We start from the raw sequence: 19505 nt of genomic DNA, 5'->3' as shown, positions 1-19505 counted from the left end.
TCAATTTTTTCACCTGAACTGAACCCTATAGGGATCTTTACAACTCTTGTAAATTAATACATTCCACCGAATTGCAACAACCTACGCACCACTGGCAGACTGTTAGTATTACATAAGTAACTCTTAAATATTTATATAAGGTGTGTGTAAAGTTTGAATGTAACCTGGTGGCTCTCTTTCCATGTGGAATCTCATTAACCAGGTTTTGTCTGTGAAATGTTAAAATACACAACATGAGTACCTGTTTCACGGGCTACCTAGCAACAACATGAAGAAACAAAAGAAAAGGCAATGTATCACTACTTGGATACGAAAATATATATTTTGATTTACAAGAAGACTATGTGTGCAAATGTAAATGGCCTGTATTTGTATAGCGCTTTACTTAGTCCCTATGGACCCCAAAGCGCTTTACACTACATTCAGTCATCCACCCAATCACACACACATTCACATTGTACCAGGAGATTGCCAAAATAAAGATAGGGCAGTCCACTAAATCTGCTGTTGACATTGCAACTCCGTCCTCAGACCAGTTTTGACCGGATTACTCAAACATGGCAAAGCTCACATATTGGCCAAGTTTAAACAAAGGAAAGGGGCAACACTCAGACACATCAAACACAAGAGTGGACCAATGTGGGCACACTGCTAAGTTCTTCCAAAATGTGAGTCACTGCAGGGTTTTCCATTGTGTAAAGGAAAGTGAAACTGCGGGCGTGACCTCAAAATGAAACTGAAAAGATGGGATTAAAAGAGAAAACAGGTTGCCATGCAATCATAAAAAAGGCATTTTGTCTTCATTTTGCAGTTTCATTCACCTATTCCTGCTGAGATGCACAGAATAAAAACGTTTCTGAGTTCAGTTCCACCATCAGGCCAAGTCTTCCCGTGTGGAGTTTGCACGTTCTCCCTGTGTTTGCGTGGGTTCCCTCCAGGTACACTGGCTTCCTCCCACCGTCCAAAGACATGCAGTTTGTGGGAATAGGTTAACTGATTAATCCAAATTGCCCAGTGGTTGTCTGTCTCTGTCTGTCTCTGTGTCACTATACCCTGTCCAGGGTATAGTGACCTGTCCAGGGTATAGCAACCTGTCCAGGGTGTAGTGACCTGTCCAGGGTATAGCGACCTGTCCAGGGTGTATCTCGCCCTGAAAAGGATAAGTGGAAGCGAATGGATAAGGATCTATGTGCCTGGGAGCAATAATGCTCAATCATAATAATATCTGCACTAATTTGAGAAGGTATTGTAACCGTGTTGCCAACCTGTCAGAGCTATCACAACCTCTACAAATATAATGAATGCAGATGGATAAATGTCATGCTACTGGTCCAAATTTTGGGATTCACTTCAAATTCCTTGCATTTGAAAAGAAAGTACAAGGTCTTTTGTTCTGTCTTCCTCCCCTCACCCCTGTCCCTGTGCCCACTTCTACTAAACGTTTGTTCCTGTTAAAAAGGAGTTTTTCCTTTCCACTGTCACCAAGTGCTTGTTCATATGGGCTTGTCTGATTGTCGCTTTCTCTGTATTATTATTTAGGGTCTGTTGCGAAATCGATCAATGTAGAGCAGTGAGACAAACCACGGAGGCCCCAGAAAAGTGCAATCAAACAGTGAGTTTATTAGCAGCCAGGAGAAAACATCAGCCTATGTCCTCTGACCAAAATACATGTTGTGGACACTTATAAAGCAGTGGGGTACATGCCCCCCCATGGCGTCAATTACAGATTAAAATAGGTTCCAGACATTAGTCACAGTTAATGGTACATCTTGTACATCTTTAATGGCTATAAACAGACATAGAACTTCTCTTTTTCTATAACACCTTCCATACAAGGTAATAAACTTCAAGCCCTCTGGGTCTCTGGGGCTAATTATTGACTCTGGTCATCTGTTGCCGAGTAAAATATAGTGAGACACCAAATGAGTTAAGGCCTCAGGCCTGACACATTCCTAGATTATATGTGTTATATGTATTGTAAGCATGCATTGCAGTTATCCTTCTATGTTCTAGTTTCCCTCAGCATGTATCACTGGACAGTCACGCCAGTGAAGCTTAAGACCTTTAATGAACCGAACATCAACTCGAAATAAGCACAAATATGCAATGTGTATGAAATACTTCTGACCGTACTTGTAATAAAAGTTAACACAATGGAAGGATCCTCAAATTAACATCTTCAATAAACAACTGTAATGCAATATCAATACTGTGAGAAATATTATTAGATGAAATAATGCTGTAAAGAATGTTATTAATGCAATTATAATGATGCAGATTATATGGCAGCAATAAAAGAATTTCTGTATCTCCACATTCCCTCTTTTGACATTCCAAAAAGGAATGTCACCACACCTCGTGTTGTATCACTCCTCGGCCCACTCCATGGCATCTAAGTTCCTCAATGGACACTGGAACACCGGAACAACCGCTCCGGGGTCCACTGCCCTTGCCACTACCTTTACCGACAATCTTCTGACACAAGGAATGACACAACAACCACAGGTGACCAGTATTCCTAAAAGTATGGCCAAGGAAAAAAGTGCTGACATGGCCAAACCTTTCCACCATCCAAACACAGACTCACAAAAATGCGCCCTGCAAAAGATAAACAAGAAAACACACCCGGCCGCAATCAATATTAATGCACATAGGATACGTAAAATCAAAAACAATATTGTAATACTCCTCCTGTCCCTCTTTTGAGGTTCAGGCATTTCCATTATGTTGTGTGGATTTTAGCTTTAGCCTACACTTTCACTCCTTCTAGTTCTTTCAATTTGTTACCGCTCCTTTTGGTGGCGCGGCGACCTTCTGCGATGCTCTTCTTCTTTCTTCGGCCTCCCAGGTGGACCACTGGTCGGCCTGTTGCACAGGTGAGAGGGTTTATTCTGCCTCTGTTTGTTGACACCTGTGTTAGTTGAAGACGAGTCTTCTTCTACCAAGCTCTCATGTGCTGGTGCACACTGCGACCAGTGATACCAGGTGTCGCCTTTCCCTTTCAGTTGAACTGCTGTAGTCGTTCTGGCAATGACCTCGTAAGGACCCGTCCAGCGTGGTTCCTTCCACTTTCGTTTGAGCACCTTCAGCCACACCACCTTTGCCTCCGGGGTCGCCCTGTCCACAGCGTGTACTCCAGAGGTGACCTGTTTTGTGAAACTGGAGACAAGAACTTTTAATTCATTCCAGTATTCTGCATGAGACCTGTTACTCCTGGTGCTCGGTTCCACCGGGACCTCGGTCCAGGGTGCTGGGAACGGCCTTCCCGTCTGCAACTCATGTGGCGTAAACCCTGTGGACTTATTAACAGAACATCTTATAGTCATTAGAGCAATTGGCAGAGCTGAGATCCAATTTAGCCCTGTCTGCGCACAGATTTTAGATAATTTGTTTTTCAAATTTAAGTTCATCCTCTCTACCTTCCCTTGAGATTGAGGATGGTACACTGTTCCAAACCTGTGTTTTACTCCCAACATCCTCTCCACTTCTGCCAGGTGTTGGTTTTTAAAGTGGGTTCCATTGTCCGATCTAATGCGCCGGGGAAACCCATGCCTAGGGATATAATGATTGATTAATTCTCTTTTTGTAGGCCATGCTTCTGGCCAACCGGTCAGAGCATCTACACACACCAACAAATACCTAACTCCCCCAGGGCCCACATCAATCATGTCAGTAAAATCAATAACAATTTCCTCTCCTGGCCTTTCAGGCAGGAGAAACTTACCTGCTTCCGGCTTTACCACCGGCTTTGGATTGTGTGCTCCACAGATTAAGCACGTTCGGGCTTTTTCTTTTATCATGGCTGTTAGATCTGGATGCCACCAGTGACACAAATTTCTTTCCATCTGTGCCACTCCCACGTGGCCAAGCCCGTGTGCCTCAGTTATCTTCTGTCTGGCCAGTTTATCGGTTAAAACTGGTCTTCCATCGGGTCCTCTGCAGATACCACCTTCTTTCCAGGCTCCTTTTCTCTGCCACACCCCTTTTTCCTCCAGAGATGCCTCCTCCTGAGCCTGTCTGGCTTCCTCCAGCATATTGATGCCTGCTTCTTCTTCAGCAATCACCTGCACCATTTGCTGTCGTCCTTTATAGCCTGCTGCTTCCTTTGCGGCTTCGTCTGCTTTCTGATTTCCTTTTGCAACCATGGTGTTTGCCTGAGAGTGTCCTTTACATTTAATAATGCTCACCTCGTTTGGGTCATGCAGGGCACTCTCCAGTTCCTCCATTTCCTTCCTATGGCAAATAGGAGCATTTGTTGCCGTTCTGAAACCCGCTCTTTTCCATTGAGTGAGCTCCACGTGGGCTGCTCCAAAACCATAGGCCGAATCAGTATAAATGTTCACTCTTTTGTCTTTGGCCAGTCTCAAGGCCTGACTTAGTGCAATTACTTCTGCTCTCTGAGCAGACTGTTGTCCTTCAATTCTTCCTGCTTCTTTTACTTCAAATCCAGTTCCTTGTTTACAGACTATGGCATAGCCTGCTTTCAATCCTTCTTCATCACGACGACAGCAGCCATCTGTAAACCAGTCCTCAGCTCCAGGAATGGGTTCTGCTTTTAAGTCTTCCCTGACTTTCCCTTCAACTTCTGCTTTCTTAACACAGTCATGGGGTTCTCCTGATCCCATTAAATCTGCCATATTGATTCCTTCATGTGTAAATGTCAGATTTGGAGCCTCCAGAACCTTACTCAATCTCTGTTGTGTTAGTGGTGTCATAGTGAATGCTTGTGAGTTCACATATGCCACCACGCTGTGTGTGGTAAGAACTTTTAATGGGTGTTCTCTCACTACATGTGCTGTCTTCTGTATTATTTTAGCGACCCCTGCTGCATGTTGTGTGCATGTAGGATGTCTCGCTTCTGTTGGGTTCAATCTTATACTGACATACATAAATACCTGTCTTGCTCCCTCTTTTTTCTGAAACAACACTCCATTTATGGTGCCATGTGTTTCAGAAATATCTAAGTAAAATGGTTCCTCATAATTGGGCGTCGCCAGATCAGAGGCTCTTGACAAATCTTGTTTTAATGAAATGAACGCAGTTTCAGTGTCGAGTGTCCATGGCAGTTCAGCCTTAAGGTTTCGAACGCCCACCTGTTTGATCAAGTCCCGTAAGGGGGCTCTCCTTCCTGCATAGTTTGGAATGAACTGTCTGCTGTAGCCCGTGAGGCCAAGAAAAGAAAGGAGCTCTTTCACCGTTCTTGGTTTTGGGTGTGTCAAAATTTGGTCTCTGTGTGTGTTCATTAGTCCCAATGATTTATGTGCGATTACACGGCCCAGAAATGTGACTTCTGGTCGAACCAGCTGTAGTTTTTCTTTACTTACTTTGAAGCCACATTCAGCCAGTCTTTTGAGCACTGCAAGCGATGCTGCCGTACAGGCCGCTGCCGAAGGAGCCGCAATGAGCAAGTCATCTACATATTATATTAGTGTACACCCCTCAGGCAACTGACAAGGTGACAGGGCCTCTTTCAGCACCTGATTAAAAATGCCGGGGGACAGGGCAAAGCCTTGTGGCAGGCGTGTGTATCTGAACTTGCGACCTCTGTATGTGAATGAAAAAATGTCCCTAAGTGAGTCATGTAAAGGGAGACAAAAGAATGCGTTAGCTAGATGTGAACCATCTTTGGTCCCATGTAATGGCAGTTAGAGCTGTGTACGGGTTAGGCACAGGCACAGTTTCGGTACGCAATATGGCATTAACTGCTCTTAAATCATGCGCCATACGGTACTTCCCTGTCCCATGTTTCTCCACCGGCAAGATTGGTGTGTTTCAAAGGGATTGCGAGGGCTCAAGCACTCCTACTTTCAGCAGCCCCTCAATCGTTTCAGCAATCCCTTCTTCTGCTTCAGATTTGTATTTATACTGTGGTCGTGTAATTGGTGCCTGCGACTTTAGGTGGAACAGGACGGGCGAACAAGTGGCTAGGCCGACATCTGTAAGCCCAGTAGACCAAAGATCGTCTGGCAATTTTGAAAGTTGCGCTACTGCATCTGGATGTTCAGTTCTCTCCCTACCATGCGTTCTGGATATTTGTTGATGTTCTAAAATCACTGCGTCTTCAGACAGACATGTGATACGGTACGTTTTGCATTTTGGTGCATATGAGACATTTGGAATTTGGGTAGTTTGCCACCAAGCCTCATCCATTGCCCTTTTGACCATCGATCCCAATTCCATTGCCTGATGACCTTCATGGACTGCCAATGTGATATGTGGGGCTGAATCCGGTCCCAAATTGTACCAAGGCAGTTGTTCATCTGTTAATTTGATCCCAGCGGCTACACCTTCCGGCCCCACATAGATGTTTTGTGATTGGACCTTCCAGGTCTGACCCTCAAGTTCAGACTGGAAGGCTTCTCGATACACCTCATCGTCATCCCTATCATAAAAGAGAGTGACGTGGTAGGGATCTCTGGGCGGTGTATACACCGCAAGACTCACAATCCAGGATTTCCAAAGTTGGTATTGTTTCAGAATGCCTTCTTCTGCTAGCCGTCCCCAGTAAATGTCGGCTGTTGCTTGTTCACAGTCTTGAACCAAATATTGATTCTTAAGAGTTTGTTTCCAGGCACGGGAGTTTTGTTCCTCCTGGCAGAGTCACAAGTAATCCATCTGCAGAACACATGATGGTGGCTCCCAATTTGATGAGCAGATCCCGGCCCATCAGATTCACAGGCACTTGTGGGGAGACCACATACCTGTGTTTCAAAGTCTGTTTGCCCAGCTGGGTCAGAGCTGGGTCTGTAAGTGGCAGAGTCATTGGGATCCCAGAGAAACCTATCACACGGACCGTGTGATTAGAGATGGTAGCACTGCTTGGTGTCGTTCTCAGTGTTGAGTAAGTTGCTCCAGTGTCTACCAGAAAGGGCAGCTCGGCACCTTCCACAGTCATTGACAGCATGGGTTCTGCCGTCCCCCTGCTGTGCGGTCTCTCTAGGTCCCATCAGTACTCCTCCTCACCGGCCCAGTCAGCCACCGGATATTGAGGACTTGGCGCTGCACTTGGGTTGGGAGCTTGGTGTCCTCCTCTGTAGACACCTCTGCCCCTTGGAGCTCCACGTGCCTGATATGGGTGTTCTCTGCGTTCAGGGGCTGGTGGCCGCGCACGGCAATATCGAGCCCAGTGCCCTTCTCTTCCACATTCATAACAGACATTCCATGAGTTGGAGCTAGGATTCCCTGAACCACGAGCCCTGGGGCCCCCCTGCCAGGATCCACCACGCCCTCTTTGCGAACGATCGACCCCCCCAATTTCCTGCAGGTCATCTCTGCCTTGGTAGATTGCGGTCATCAGGATATAGGTTTGGATCGAGATCTGGCCAATCGGGCGCAGGATCAGCTTGGGGATGTACAATCATCATAGGTTTATTGGCCTCTTTCTCCTTCTTTTTGGAATTGTGCTTATCACGAGCTTCACTCAGCTGCAATTTTAGCAGTTGCGCTTGTGCCTCTTCTAATTCTTTTTTCTGTTCGTTCGTTTCATCCTGATCCACCTGGAGGCGGTGTGCCACGTGCCTTTCCCACTGAGTAGAATCTGCTACTGAAAAATCTGGATTCTTTTCTAAATCTGTTGTTACTTTATCTGGCAGCCCCTTTAACACCGCTGCACGAAACCAAGCTCGGTGCTCTCCTTCCTGGCCCGGATGTATGCCAGTTTGTGACAGCCATTGTTCTTTAGCTCTCTTTAGAAATTCTCTGGGAGTGTATTTTGGATCCCAGGTTATTTTTGGTATGGAACCTAAATTTGGAGTCATGTATTTTTCACGAACTGCGTCAGCTAGGTTGTCTTCTACTCTGTTATATGGCACGTCATTTGGAAGAATTGTGGTGTTAGCAATTTCCTCCACATCTGCTAATCCTCCACCTATCATACACCTTCCTGCCAGAGCGCAAAAATCGCCAATAGCTAGCTCCTCCCCTTCTGTTAAGGTCCTTAACTTCCTTAACCAAGCTGCTCCTCCCTCTGTTATGGGTGGGAGCTGTTTAACCAGCGCCTCCAAATCTCTTATTTTGTAGGAGCGATAGACTGGTTCCTGCTTTGCTCCACACATTAGGGGCATTAGGGGCACGTACGAGATGTAACACCAGGCATGGCACATTTGAAACAGCGGGGTCCTCCCTCAGCTCTGTTTTTCAGCTGAGCTCGGGAAGGCTGTGAAAGGCTGGTGCCAAGAACAGAATGCAGCTCATGGGCACCCAGCACTAGATCAATTACTGACCTTACAGGCGTTCCATACAGTGCTACTCTGTACTTCTCCACTGCGTGTTTACAGATGAGCTCAATTTGCTCCTGTTCAGATGGTGGGTTCCTCAGTCTCCTAAATTCACTGAGCATATGGGCAACAAACGTTGGCAGAGGCTCTTCGGGGTGCTGGAAACGGTCCAGGATGCCTCTCAAAATCTGCTCCTGGTTGTCAGCAGGCAAGAAGACAGTTCTGAAAAGTTCACAAAACTTAGCCCATGTAGATACATGAGGAATGAGCACATTAAACCACTTTCTTGGTTCCTTAGCTAGGAAGTGTGGTAGCTCTCTGAGGATTTGGGCGTCTGTTAGGTCTAAGGAGGTTTTATAAGCATTAACAGACTGTAGCCATTCTTCTGGGTGAAGACTGCCATCATTAGCGAACACATTGGGCTCCAATTTAGCTTGGTGCAATGCCGCAGCAAGGACTCTGGTTGTATTAATTAGCTCCAGCGAATCTGACTGGGATTGGGACAAGGCCCTGGCGGGCTGCGTGGGGCCAGGTGCTGAGATAGATCGCTCCGTTCCACTGGTTGGTAGGCCTGGCACATATGGAGTAGAGGAGGCCTGAGGAAAAGGGTGAGTAATCTGGGCAGCTGGTACTTTTGGGACTGGTCTTTTTTGTTGAGTCCACTGCTCCAAAATATTCCTCTGGAGGTCCAAAGAGTCATGAAGGAACTGCTGAAGCATATCAACCTCTGCTTGCAGACTTTGTACTGGTCAAGGTCAGCAGTACTATGTCTGGCAGTAAGTCGGTTGGGGTGTAACATAAAGTCTATATCATCACACATGTCAGTCAAGTCAGGATGAGTAGCCATAATACACACTTATCAAAAACCCAAATCTATATAAGGTAGCAGTTACGCTGAAATCAACTTCAGTTCTGATCACACAAAAATATCCAAACCATGTGAATTCTGAATTTAAGCAGCAAATGTATTATCTGAATATGAAACGTGGAGGCAGAAGAAGTAAACACCCTGAATCAAAAGCGTTTTGCTGCAAAATCGATCCAAACTTATGAGTAACTGTGTATGAGTAACACCTTTTCAAGTCAAATGCACATAAAACAGCATCTCAATAAGAACAGTTAAGTCAGTGAGAATCAATAGTAAATCAGTTTGAAATATAGACAGCGTTTTTTTTTTTGTTTTTTTGTTTTTAATATATACACTCACAACATCAGTACGGTGATTTTCCAGTCGACTCCAAACTTGTCCAGTCCTGACACAGCATAGAGGTTTGTCCCGTGGAAAAGTTCCCACTTGCAGAGACCGTACGGATGAAGCAAAGTCTGCAGCGTGAGCTCGGCTGGTGAAGGGGAGAGAAAAACCCCGGTGCGCTTCACTCCGCATACATGCACTTCAGAAACTATGAAGAAGCAGCATCCGTCTCGCGTCCAAGTAGCATGAATCCACGTTAATCCAAAAATGTCGCAGTAAAGGCGTTCAGCAGATAACGATAATACATCCCGAAAACAGCGCTGCGGCGGCTTCACTCGTTGCCGTGGAAACACACCTCCGTGATCCGGTGAATCGGTGATCTTCCCGACGTCCGCGTCGAGGCCAGCCTGGTCTGTTTCCGCGAAGTATGGCAGACTACTACTAGATCTACTTTGCCGCGATGTACCTTTTAATGTATCAATCATCAGCTGCTCGAAGATACTGCATACTGAGGTCCAAGAGAAGATGTTCGGGCACCATTTTGTAACGTTGGGTTGTGTTGCGTGGTTGAGAGGAGGCGGCAAAACACCTAGCAGGCTAGTCGGAAGAACACACACCCACGCTGGTATCAGTAATCCACGGTGGTTCTTTAATATGCCTTCTTCAACAACCATATAAAAGCCCGGCTGAACGGCTGCGGCTCAACAACATAACGCCCAGCGTTCATACAACCCAAGCGTTGCAAACAAAACAAAAAAAAAAGGTCTGGAGAAGAAAACATAAATCCGTCCCTCGTTAAGCACAAGTGTGCAGGCACGTGTCCTCATAATCCCAGAGAGAGAGAGAGAGAGCAGTGGCACAAACTGATGACACCATCAACCCTCGACTTAGGTGTCCCACTGGAAGTCCCAGGCTTTTCTAACCCTCTGTCAGCCAAGTGGAAGCTAAATTGGCTAGTCTTTTAGCATCAATTCATATGTAAATTAGGTCGTTACCTGAGAAGTGGGGGAGTGGGGGTGTGTGAATGATTGCTGATTTCTAACTGCCAACTGCCTCTTTGTTTGTGTGTGGGGGTGGGGAGCTGCTAAAAGCTGTGAACTTCCTTTTGTGTTGAGGTGGATGCAATTGTCATCTTGCGGGGGGTTACTAGGGTTCCATCGCTACATGACTGCTGGTCAGCAAACCTGGGAAACCCACAGATCATTGGAACTATGCCGCGAAACCGCTTCCAAGACATCATGCAACGCCTACGCTTTGATGACAGGTCCCCCCGCAGTGATCGAGCAAAGACTGATAAGTTCGCTGCAATTTCCAGTGTGTGGGGATCATTTGTCACCAACTGCATCACGTGCTACAACCCTGGTCTACATATCACCGTTGATGAACAGCTTTTCCCATCAAAGACTCGGTGCTGTTTCCTGCAGTATATTGCAAGTAAACCTGACAAGTTTGGGATCAAGTTTTGGGTGGCTTGCGACCTAAAATCCAAGTACATTTGCAATGTCTTCCCATATCTTGGCAAGGACCCCAATCGTCCCAGTGGGGAGAGACTGTCTGAAAATGTAGTGATGAGGCTGATGGAACCATTCCTAGACAAGGGCAGAAATGTTACCACAGACAATTTCTTCACATCGCTTTCACTTGCGCAAAAACTTAGACGGAAAACCACCATCCTCGGCACAGTCAACAAGAGTCGCCGGGAAATGCGATGTGTTCCCTGCTACAGATACACATGTGGTAAATGCAGACTACAGATACCATGGCAGTGCCAGGATTGTGAGTGATTGCTGAAAATGTTGAAAATGTACTCACTCACTTATTATTATTTGTAAATATGTGTACAAATAGTTGGGGGTTTTTTGTACTGTTTTTATCAATAAATCTCAGCAACAAAGGAAATACACCCATGTGTGTTGATTTCTCCCTAAGATGGCAAACTGAAACACAAGTTTCCTTGTGGCTCAGGAAACTAACCACTCCAAGTTGGTGACTTTTGGAGATTTATTTTCCTGGATGATTGAGAATGCATCAAGATGAACACAAAAGGAAGTTCACAGCTTTTAGCAGCCCCCCCCCCCAGACAAACAAAGAGGCAGTTGGCAGTTAGAATTCTCAGGTAACAACCTAATTTACATATAAATTGATGACTAGCCAATTTAGCTTCCACTTGGCTGAAGCTAAAGCCTAGCTAAAAGCCTACCAGCCATTTGGCTGGAAGGCGGGTTTTAAAAGGTAGAAAAGCCAAATGGCTGCTCTCTGGGACTCTAAGTGTTATTAAAGGGACACCACACCATAGTGGCTGTTACACTGTGCTCAGACTGCCCGTTTGGAGGAGAATTTGTTTCCCCCGTCCCTGCTGGATTTTGCAAAGCCTGGACTTATAATGAGATCGTGTTTCCTTAGGAGTGTTCATCCAGACTCTCCTATTATTTGGCCCGCTGCCCCAGCAGCGAGCGGTATCTATGATCGTTATGGATCGAACCCCCAGTTTCTACGCCCCCTAAAACGGGTCAGTGTCGATAATAGTTTGACTTATTCCTCGTTGAGCATGGCGCTTCTCAATGCCCGATCTATGACAAATAAAACGTTCTTATTGAACGATCTTATTTTTTCGAAAAAACTGGACTTATTATTTTTAACTGAAACCTGGCAGCGTGATGGTGACTATTCTTCCCGTATCGAACTTTGCCCGGGCGGGTACTCCTTCGTCAGTCGGCCGCGGACTACTGGTTGTGGCGGAGGACTGGCTGTGGTGTATCGAAATTGGTTTCACTGTCGCTCATTGATGGTTGAAAAAATGTCAACGTTTGAACTACAGCTGGTTAAAATTGGAATTAAAGATCCGTGTTACTGTGCTGTAGTTTATCGTCCACCTGGACAGTCAATTCTTAAAGGAATTCAGTGACTTTTTATCTTCCATCTTGAAGTTGTCCAGATTGCTAATAATTGGTGATTTTAACATGCACATTGATGATGACTCTGACCTCTTTGCCAGAGGTTTTCTTAGCATCATGGACTCTTTTCACTTCACACAGCATGTATCTGGCCCCACCCACACCAAAGGGCACACTCTGGACCTTGTATTTACTATTGGCTTAACCATTGACTGTATTAGTTCTGAGGATATTTTTATTTCGGACCATCATTGTATTATATTTAATTTGTCTTTTTATTTGCCTCCTCCTCCTGAGCGTCGTGCTTTTAGCTCACGCATCTTAGATTCTTCTACTGCTGCTAAATTTTCTGACGTTTTTAATTTGGATCTGCCTGTTTCTAATGATGTTGATTTATTAACAAATCTTTTTAATAATTACTGTCTTTCTATTATCGATAATATTTGCCCTATTAAAACTAGACTAGCCCCTGTTACAAAACCCTTGCCCTGGATAAACGACAGCATTCGCTGTTTAAAGCGTGTCTGTCGTAAAGCTGAGCGTTTGTGGAGAAAGACTCGTTTACAGGTTCATCTCTTTTATTTAAAAGACCTTTTAGTTTCTTTTAACGCTTCAGTTCGTGATGCAAGGGCTGCTTATTTTTCAAACCTAGTCTCTAGGAGCAGAGGTAACCCTAAGGTTCTATTTGACACAATTAGGGATATTGTTGCTCCGGCTTCTGCTGCTGTCCCTATTTCTTCGAATGAAGACTGTGAAAATTTTCTTTCCTTCTTTGTTGAAAAGGTTAGCAATGTAAGGAGCAAAATCTCTCCCTCCATGTACCATTTGCCTGTTCCGATTTTACCAGTGTCTTTACCTGAGTTGTTGAAGCTGGTCACTTCAATGAGATCATCCTCTTGCCCCCTTGATATTTTATCTGGGTCTTTACTTAAAAATGTTTTTGAGTCTATTGGTCCTAGTGTTCTTAAAATTATTAATGCATCTCTACTCTCTGGTCAGGTCCCTGTTTACTGTAAAAGTGCTGTCATTCACCCACTTTAAAAAAAAACTAAACTTGATCCTTCTTTGCTTTCCAGTTACAGACCCATCTCAAAATTGCCTTTTATTGCCAAGATTTTAGAAAAGGTTGTGGCCAAGCAGCTCACGGATTTTCTAGATGAACACAACGTTCTTGATAAATTTCAATCTGGCTTTCGTAAGACTCACTCTACCGAAACTGCACTTCTTAGAGTGTCTAATGATATTTTGATGAATTATGATGCTGGAGAGTGCACTGTTTTGATGTTGCTGGATCTGACCTCTGCTTTTGACACTGTTGATCATCTTATTTTGTTAGATAGATGAAACCACTGGGTGGGTGTATCGGGTACCGCATTGGAATGGTTTAAATCCTATTTGTCAAATCGATCTTTCTCTGTGGCTACCTCTAAGTTCAGATCCTCCGTCAGCTCTCTTGCCTATGGGGTGCCTCAGGGCTCTGTCTTGGGACCATTATTGTTTTTGTTGTATTTACTCCCTCTTCTGCAATTTCTTAGCTCTTTCTCTGATATTTCATATCATTGTTATGCAGATGATATTCAGCTATATATCTCTTTTAGGCCACCTGATGTTTCTAAGCTCCAAATCTTGCAGTCCTGCTTAGATTCCATTAGAGATTGGCTGGCTGGTAATTACCTTCAACTAAATGCTGATAAAACGGAAGTCATTGTCTTTGCTCCTGAGAAATTTGTTCCCCTCGTGGTTAAAAATCTAGGCCCTCTTGCTTCCTATATTAAATCATCCATTAGGAACCTTGGTGTTACATTTGATCCAGCTCTGATGCTGGACACACACGTTAAATCTTTGGTTCGCTCTTGTTTTTACCATTTAAGAAATATCGCTAAGCTGAGTCCCACTGTGTCACATTCCGAATTGGAAATGATTATTCATGCTTTTGTTTCATCTCGCTTAGATTATTGTAATTCCTTGTTTACTTGCTTAAGTAATGCCTCCCTGGAACGACTGCAGGGTGTTCAGAATGCTGCTGCTAGGCTTCTGACAAAGCATCACAAATACTCCCATGCCACTCCCCTGCTGATTCAGCTGCATTGGCTCCCTGTCAAGTTCAGGGTCCAATTTAAGATCATAATCATGACTTATAGGGCCCTGCACGGTGTAGCTCCAACTTACTTAAGTGATCTTCTTCTTTCCTATCACCCCAGCAGGTCCCTGAGGTCTTGTGACCAGGGGTTGCTGGCTGTCCTGCATACAAGGTTAAAAACAAAAGGTGACAGAGCGTATCAGTGGCTCCCAGTCTCTGGAACTCGCTCCCTTTGAGTTTGAGATCTGTGGACTCAGTCATGTCTTTTAAAAAGCAGTTAAAAACCTATCTGTTTAAACTCGCTTTTGGTTGATTTTGTTTTGTTTTAGATTTTAATGTCTGTTTTCTGCCTCTGTAAAGCTGATTGAAGAAACAATACATTCAGTTAGTCTTGTGTCTGGAACAGTAGTAATATACCTATAGCTTTTTTGCCCCCCCCCCCTAAAAGTACATATTCACACTAGCGCTGTATCAACCCCAATGCGGCTTTAATGCAACTAGTCTTATAATTATCTACTAGTCTGCAACAGTTAGACTCGATGATCACACATAGATGATTTAACTATTTTAGGGGCCTTTCACTTTTCTAAAAGTTTCACAGACCAATAGTTTTAAATAGAGCACCACAAACAACATGTATTCTTTTAGAAATAAACTGTGATACTTCTAAAAAACACATATTCACACCTAGCCACACCCTGTAACAGTTAGACAGAGGGGGTTTAGGCGTCCAACAGTCTGTAAAAAGGTATGAAGCAACAAAAGATGCTCCCTTATCAAGAGCATCACAGCCCAAAGGTGTTTCTTCACAAACACTTAATTCCATTATCTTATCATGTCAGAGGTCAACAGAAACCATGGCCAACCCCGGAAGGGTGTAATGACACCTCCTACTGGGCTGGTCTAACAGACATACATATAAAACGGACTCCTTCACCATTTGGAGCATCAACAGAGCGACCTAAGGAACACAGACACCTCTAACTAAGGAGTGCAGGATGACATCTGTATCAACCATGACGAGCAGCCAGGACATCGCCCAAGCCACAGCCGTACTAGGTACGTCTACAGGCGCAGGCCTCCGGGGCCCTCATCGCAAAAAGCAGCGCTGTGAAAATGCCGTAGATGGGACTGAATTTAACCTAGAATATCGAGGCAGTAATGGGTATGTATATACCGTTAAATATACCAACGGAGCAGTTATACTTCGTGTAGATTGTGGTGAGGGAGTGTTTTGGGGGAAGACACAACACATGTCTACTAGAAACTGGAAACTCTTTCGCATTGTTGTTTGTGCGGACTTGGACAGTGTGGGATTCCCAGAGATGCTGTATGTTTCGCAGTGGACCAGTCCAACAGGCCCTGAACTTTACAGGGTCGAGGCCGATCGCTTCAACCGTAGCCCCAATGACTTTATTTTTCTTAGTGTATGTGATGACAGGGAAAGTCTTATTGCTGTCAGAGGGGTTGAAAACTGGAGGTTAAATCCTTACCCTCTGAGCATAGAAGAGCGCGCTACATGGTTTAAGGACATGTTTTTTATACAGTGGTGCGACTGGAGACCTATGCTGCATCTGTTTAGCCAGATTGACGACGCCATCAAGAGGGACAGTCTCAACACTGTGTACGAGGGTATTAGAAAACGCCTTGTTTTTGATGATTTTGCGACTTGTCCGAAGACTGGTTTGCCTTCTACCCTGTGCAAACCTAAAATCATAAGGCCGTCTGACAACTAAATAAACCAAATGGTAGGTTTAGTTTGTGTGTGTGTGTGTGTGTGTGTGTGTGTGTGTGTGTGTGTGTGCGCATCTATGCAACAAAACATAACATCTTTTTATTGCTCTCATTTTTCAGAGGGAGACATGCAAGCATGGGACCTCACAGACTCCCCGCCTCCACCAGCGTTGCTAATCCAGGCCCCACCAACTCCACCCCCCTCTCCACAATTGCTGCAGGATCCTACAGGATCGGGTCTGTGTGAGGAAACCATTATCGACATCAAGCTTGCAACCCACCACTTGCTGATGTTGGCGCTAAATGACTTTCTACAGGATACATGCTACGGATGTCAAACAGCTCATCCCAGTCAGGTGCAACACAGCTGCTTGCACGAATTGTCTGAGTATTTCTTTGACACCTACTATGACGATGTGATGATAAGGCTCATGACAGACCGATTCATCCCCGCCATCCGCCTGTTTGTACGCTCATACACAGTCGCTGGGACTGGAACACAATTCAGCAGGATTGCAGAACACACCATGACTGAACTGAGATCATCACAACATATAGTATGCGCAATTAACGACAACATTGGGCTGCTGCTAGAATCAAGTCGTTATGCCCAGCGTGTTAAACCAGCCATGCTTCGCATGATTGGTAACTACTGGGCTGGGAGACACCTGTTTTAATGTATGCTGTTCAGTATTCATTGTCTGTGTGAACGAAATAAAAAGACGTGTTAACACCAACATTTTAGTCATTTGTGTCTTGCATACATCATGGAAAACACATTGTATAAAATTTATCATGATCCGGCCCATCCTGCTGGCTTGGCCAGTTTAAATAAGCTCCGTTTAGCTACCGCCGAGGCAACAGGGGTAAAACCCTCATTATCACAGGTCAAACATTATTTAGAACGAGATGACACTTACACACTCCATAAACCAGCTAGGATCCACTTTCCCAGAAACAGAGTATTGGTTAATGGAATCGACAAACAGTTTCAAGCCGATCTGGTTGATATGTCTGAATACATGGCAGATAATGACAGTGTTAGATACCTGCTAACATGTATAGACGTATTCTCAAAATATGCATGGGTTAGATGTCTCACAACCAAGACGGGCCCAGCCGTAACAGCAGCATTTGAGGATATACTTACCGAGGGCAGGATCCCTATGAAACTACAAACAGATGAAGGCAAAGAATTTTATAATACACCCTTTAAGCAGCTAATGAAGCGATATAACAGCAAACATTTCTCAACAGCTAGTGAGGTTAAATCTAGTATTGTTGAAAGATTCAACCGCAGCTTCAAGGGTAGAATGTGGAAGTATTTAACATCCGTCAACTCAAGGAGATATGTACAAGTCATCCCTGAGCTCACACAGGCATATAACAATGCTTATCACAGGTCTATCCAAATGGCTCCGGCAGAGGTAAATAAGGATAATGAGAAGCTGGTCTTTAACACCCTGTACAAAACCAAACCTCAGAAGAAAGTGCATTTTAAATTTAATGTTGGCGACACCGTACGAATATCGAAACTGAGAGGAGTGTTTCGAAAAGGATACGAACAAACCTACACCGATGAGATTTTCACAATCAGTGAGTGTATAGGGAGACAACCTCCAGTCTACAGACTAGCCGATCTAGCAGGAGAGGTGTTGAAAGGAACATTTTATGAGCCTGAAATACAACGTGTGATTGTTGATAAAAACAAAACATTTAAAATTGAAAGCATATTGGCTAGAAAAAAAGTGGGCCGGAAAAAGATGGCTCTAGTAAAATGGTTAGGATGGCCAGCAAGTTTTAATTCATGGATTCCAGAAAAAGACATCATTGATGCGTGATTAACCCGGATGACACAGCTCTGCAGTCATTCATTCATCACAGTGCAGAGACGGAGTAAAGAAGGATGGATAAAAAGAACAACAAAGCAGGCTTTTATGTGAGTCTCTTCTCGAATGCATCGGCTCATGTTTACCTAGGCAATAAGATATCTAATTTTAGAACAAAACTAGCAAAACCTATTGTTTTGAATAATCAGTATGAGGTAGCTGTTATAGAGATACAGTACCCACGCACTTGGTTGTCTTTTCCACAACCAGACGCGCGAGTAGAAATTTATAACCCTGTCAAAGATGATGCCCTAGCCGTAACTACGATCGAGCTGTCTGTGGGTCATTATACCTCTGCGCGGCTATTAAGGGCTATAAATATCACAGACGATGTGCGGCGTGTAACCATTTTGCAATTTGACAGCCCACACTACACACCTGTGTCAAAGACATTAATCGACGACATAGAAATTGATTTGAAAGACGACCAGAATCAACACATACCCTTTTTATACGGTAAGGTGTTTGTCAAGCTACACTTCTGACCGATAAGACAGCATTTTTAAAAAGAAAGGATGGGTGTCTACAACACAGATGAAGCAAAATATCTAAAATATTACCTCGCGCAAGCCGGGGGGGAGTTGGGAGGGTATATAGGGACCAGCACACAATATGGCGCAGGTCTAGGGGGGTTGTTCCGCAGCTTATTTAGATTTGCAGTACCGCTGTTTAAAAAAGGAGTCAGTATAGTCAAACCCCACCTAAAAACAGCCGCATCAGGCATAGTGTCTGATGTCATATCCAACATAACCAAGCCCACAGCCACTAAGCAGGACGGTAATGGGGTGTATGTGTATATGCCCTATACTTCAAAGATCCCACCCACAGCGCACACTTTGTCTAAAAAGCGTAAAACCACAAAACCAGGCAGAAGATCCAACAAACGGACACTGTCACGCGGAGTGAAAAGACCCCGAACTAGGCGTTCAAAAACTACAGCGTTTGACATATTCTAAATGGCGCTGTTAGAATAGAATAGAATAGAATAGAATTCAACTTTATTGTCATTGCACATGCACAGGTACAGGGCAACGAAATGCAGTTTGCATCCATCCAGAAGTGCTTTAGTGATATAGATATATTACAATATATATTAGCAATAATATAGATATGTAAGTATATTACAGAAATGGGTCTATTATGGTATGTTATAATGTACACGGTATGAAGTATGTTGTGAATATTCTATAACTATATGTACAGGCTGTAGTGAGTACAAGCTATGTACAGGCTATGAACAGGATATAAATATGAAAAACTATACAGAATATGAAATAAATAACTTTACAGAAATCTGAGATATACAGTTATACAGAAATGGGAACTATGCAAGTTGTAAACAGTTGTAGGGTTAAAAATTATCGTATGTACAGAATGATTATTTACAGAGCTATACAGTAGTGCAGTTAAGATAAATTAGATATGTGGATAATTTCTACAGTATCTATATAAAGTGCTAGTGGTTGTGAGTGGTGGTTCAGTCCATGTTATTATTGTGTG

At 44.1% G+C, this 19505-nt stretch overlaps 3 protein-coding genes and 2 pseudogenes across 3 annotated transcripts; 2 read left to right on the top strand and 3 right to left on the bottom strand.

The window, feature by feature from the left end:
• Positions 1-1616: 1616 nt before the first annotated feature.
• On the bottom strand, positions 1617-5770 carry LOC146386951 (protein NYNRIN-like). The gene has a single exon (XM_084928196.1). It carries the CDS (start codon positions 5241-5243, stop codon positions 2784-2786), a length of 2460 nt encoding a protein of 819 aa, XP_084784322.1. The 5' UTR covers positions 5244-5770; the 3' UTR covers positions 1617-2783.
• A 1-nt stretch (position 5771) lies between these two features.
• Positions 5772-6905, bottom strand: LOC146386950 (uncharacterized; annotated as a pseudogene).
• A 1150-nt stretch (positions 6906-8055) lies between these two features.
• Positions 8056-10352, bottom strand: LOC146386949 (uncharacterized). Its single transcript, XM_084928197.1, has one exon. It carries the CDS (start codon positions 8933-8935, stop codon positions 8063-8065), a length of 873 nt encoding a protein of 290 aa, XP_084784323.1. The 5' UTR covers positions 8936-10352; the 3' UTR covers positions 8056-8062.
• A 1284-nt stretch (positions 10353-11636) lies between these two features.
• On the top strand, positions 11637-14524 carry LOC146386948 (uncharacterized; annotated as a pseudogene).
• An 874-nt stretch (positions 14525-15398) lies between these two features.
• On the top strand, positions 15399-16201 carry LOC146386947 (uncharacterized). The gene has a single exon (XM_084927284.1). The coding sequence runs from the start codon at positions 15399-15401 to the stop codon at positions 16116-16118; it is 720 nt and encodes a 239-aa protein (XP_084783410.1). The 3' UTR covers positions 16119-16201.
• The last annotated feature ends 3304 nt before the right edge of the window (positions 16202-19505 follow it).

The sequence above is a fragment of the Perissodus microlepis genome, chromosome 5, assembly GCF_051167445.1.
Source record: "Perissodus microlepis isolate ML-2025 ecotype Zambia chromosome 5, ASM5116744v1, whole genome shotgun sequence".
NCBI classification, from domain to species: Eukaryota; Metazoa; Chordata; class Actinopteri; order Cichliformes; family Cichlidae; genus Perissodus; species Perissodus microlepis.
This window is presented reverse-complemented; position numbering and strand designations above follow the sequence as displayed.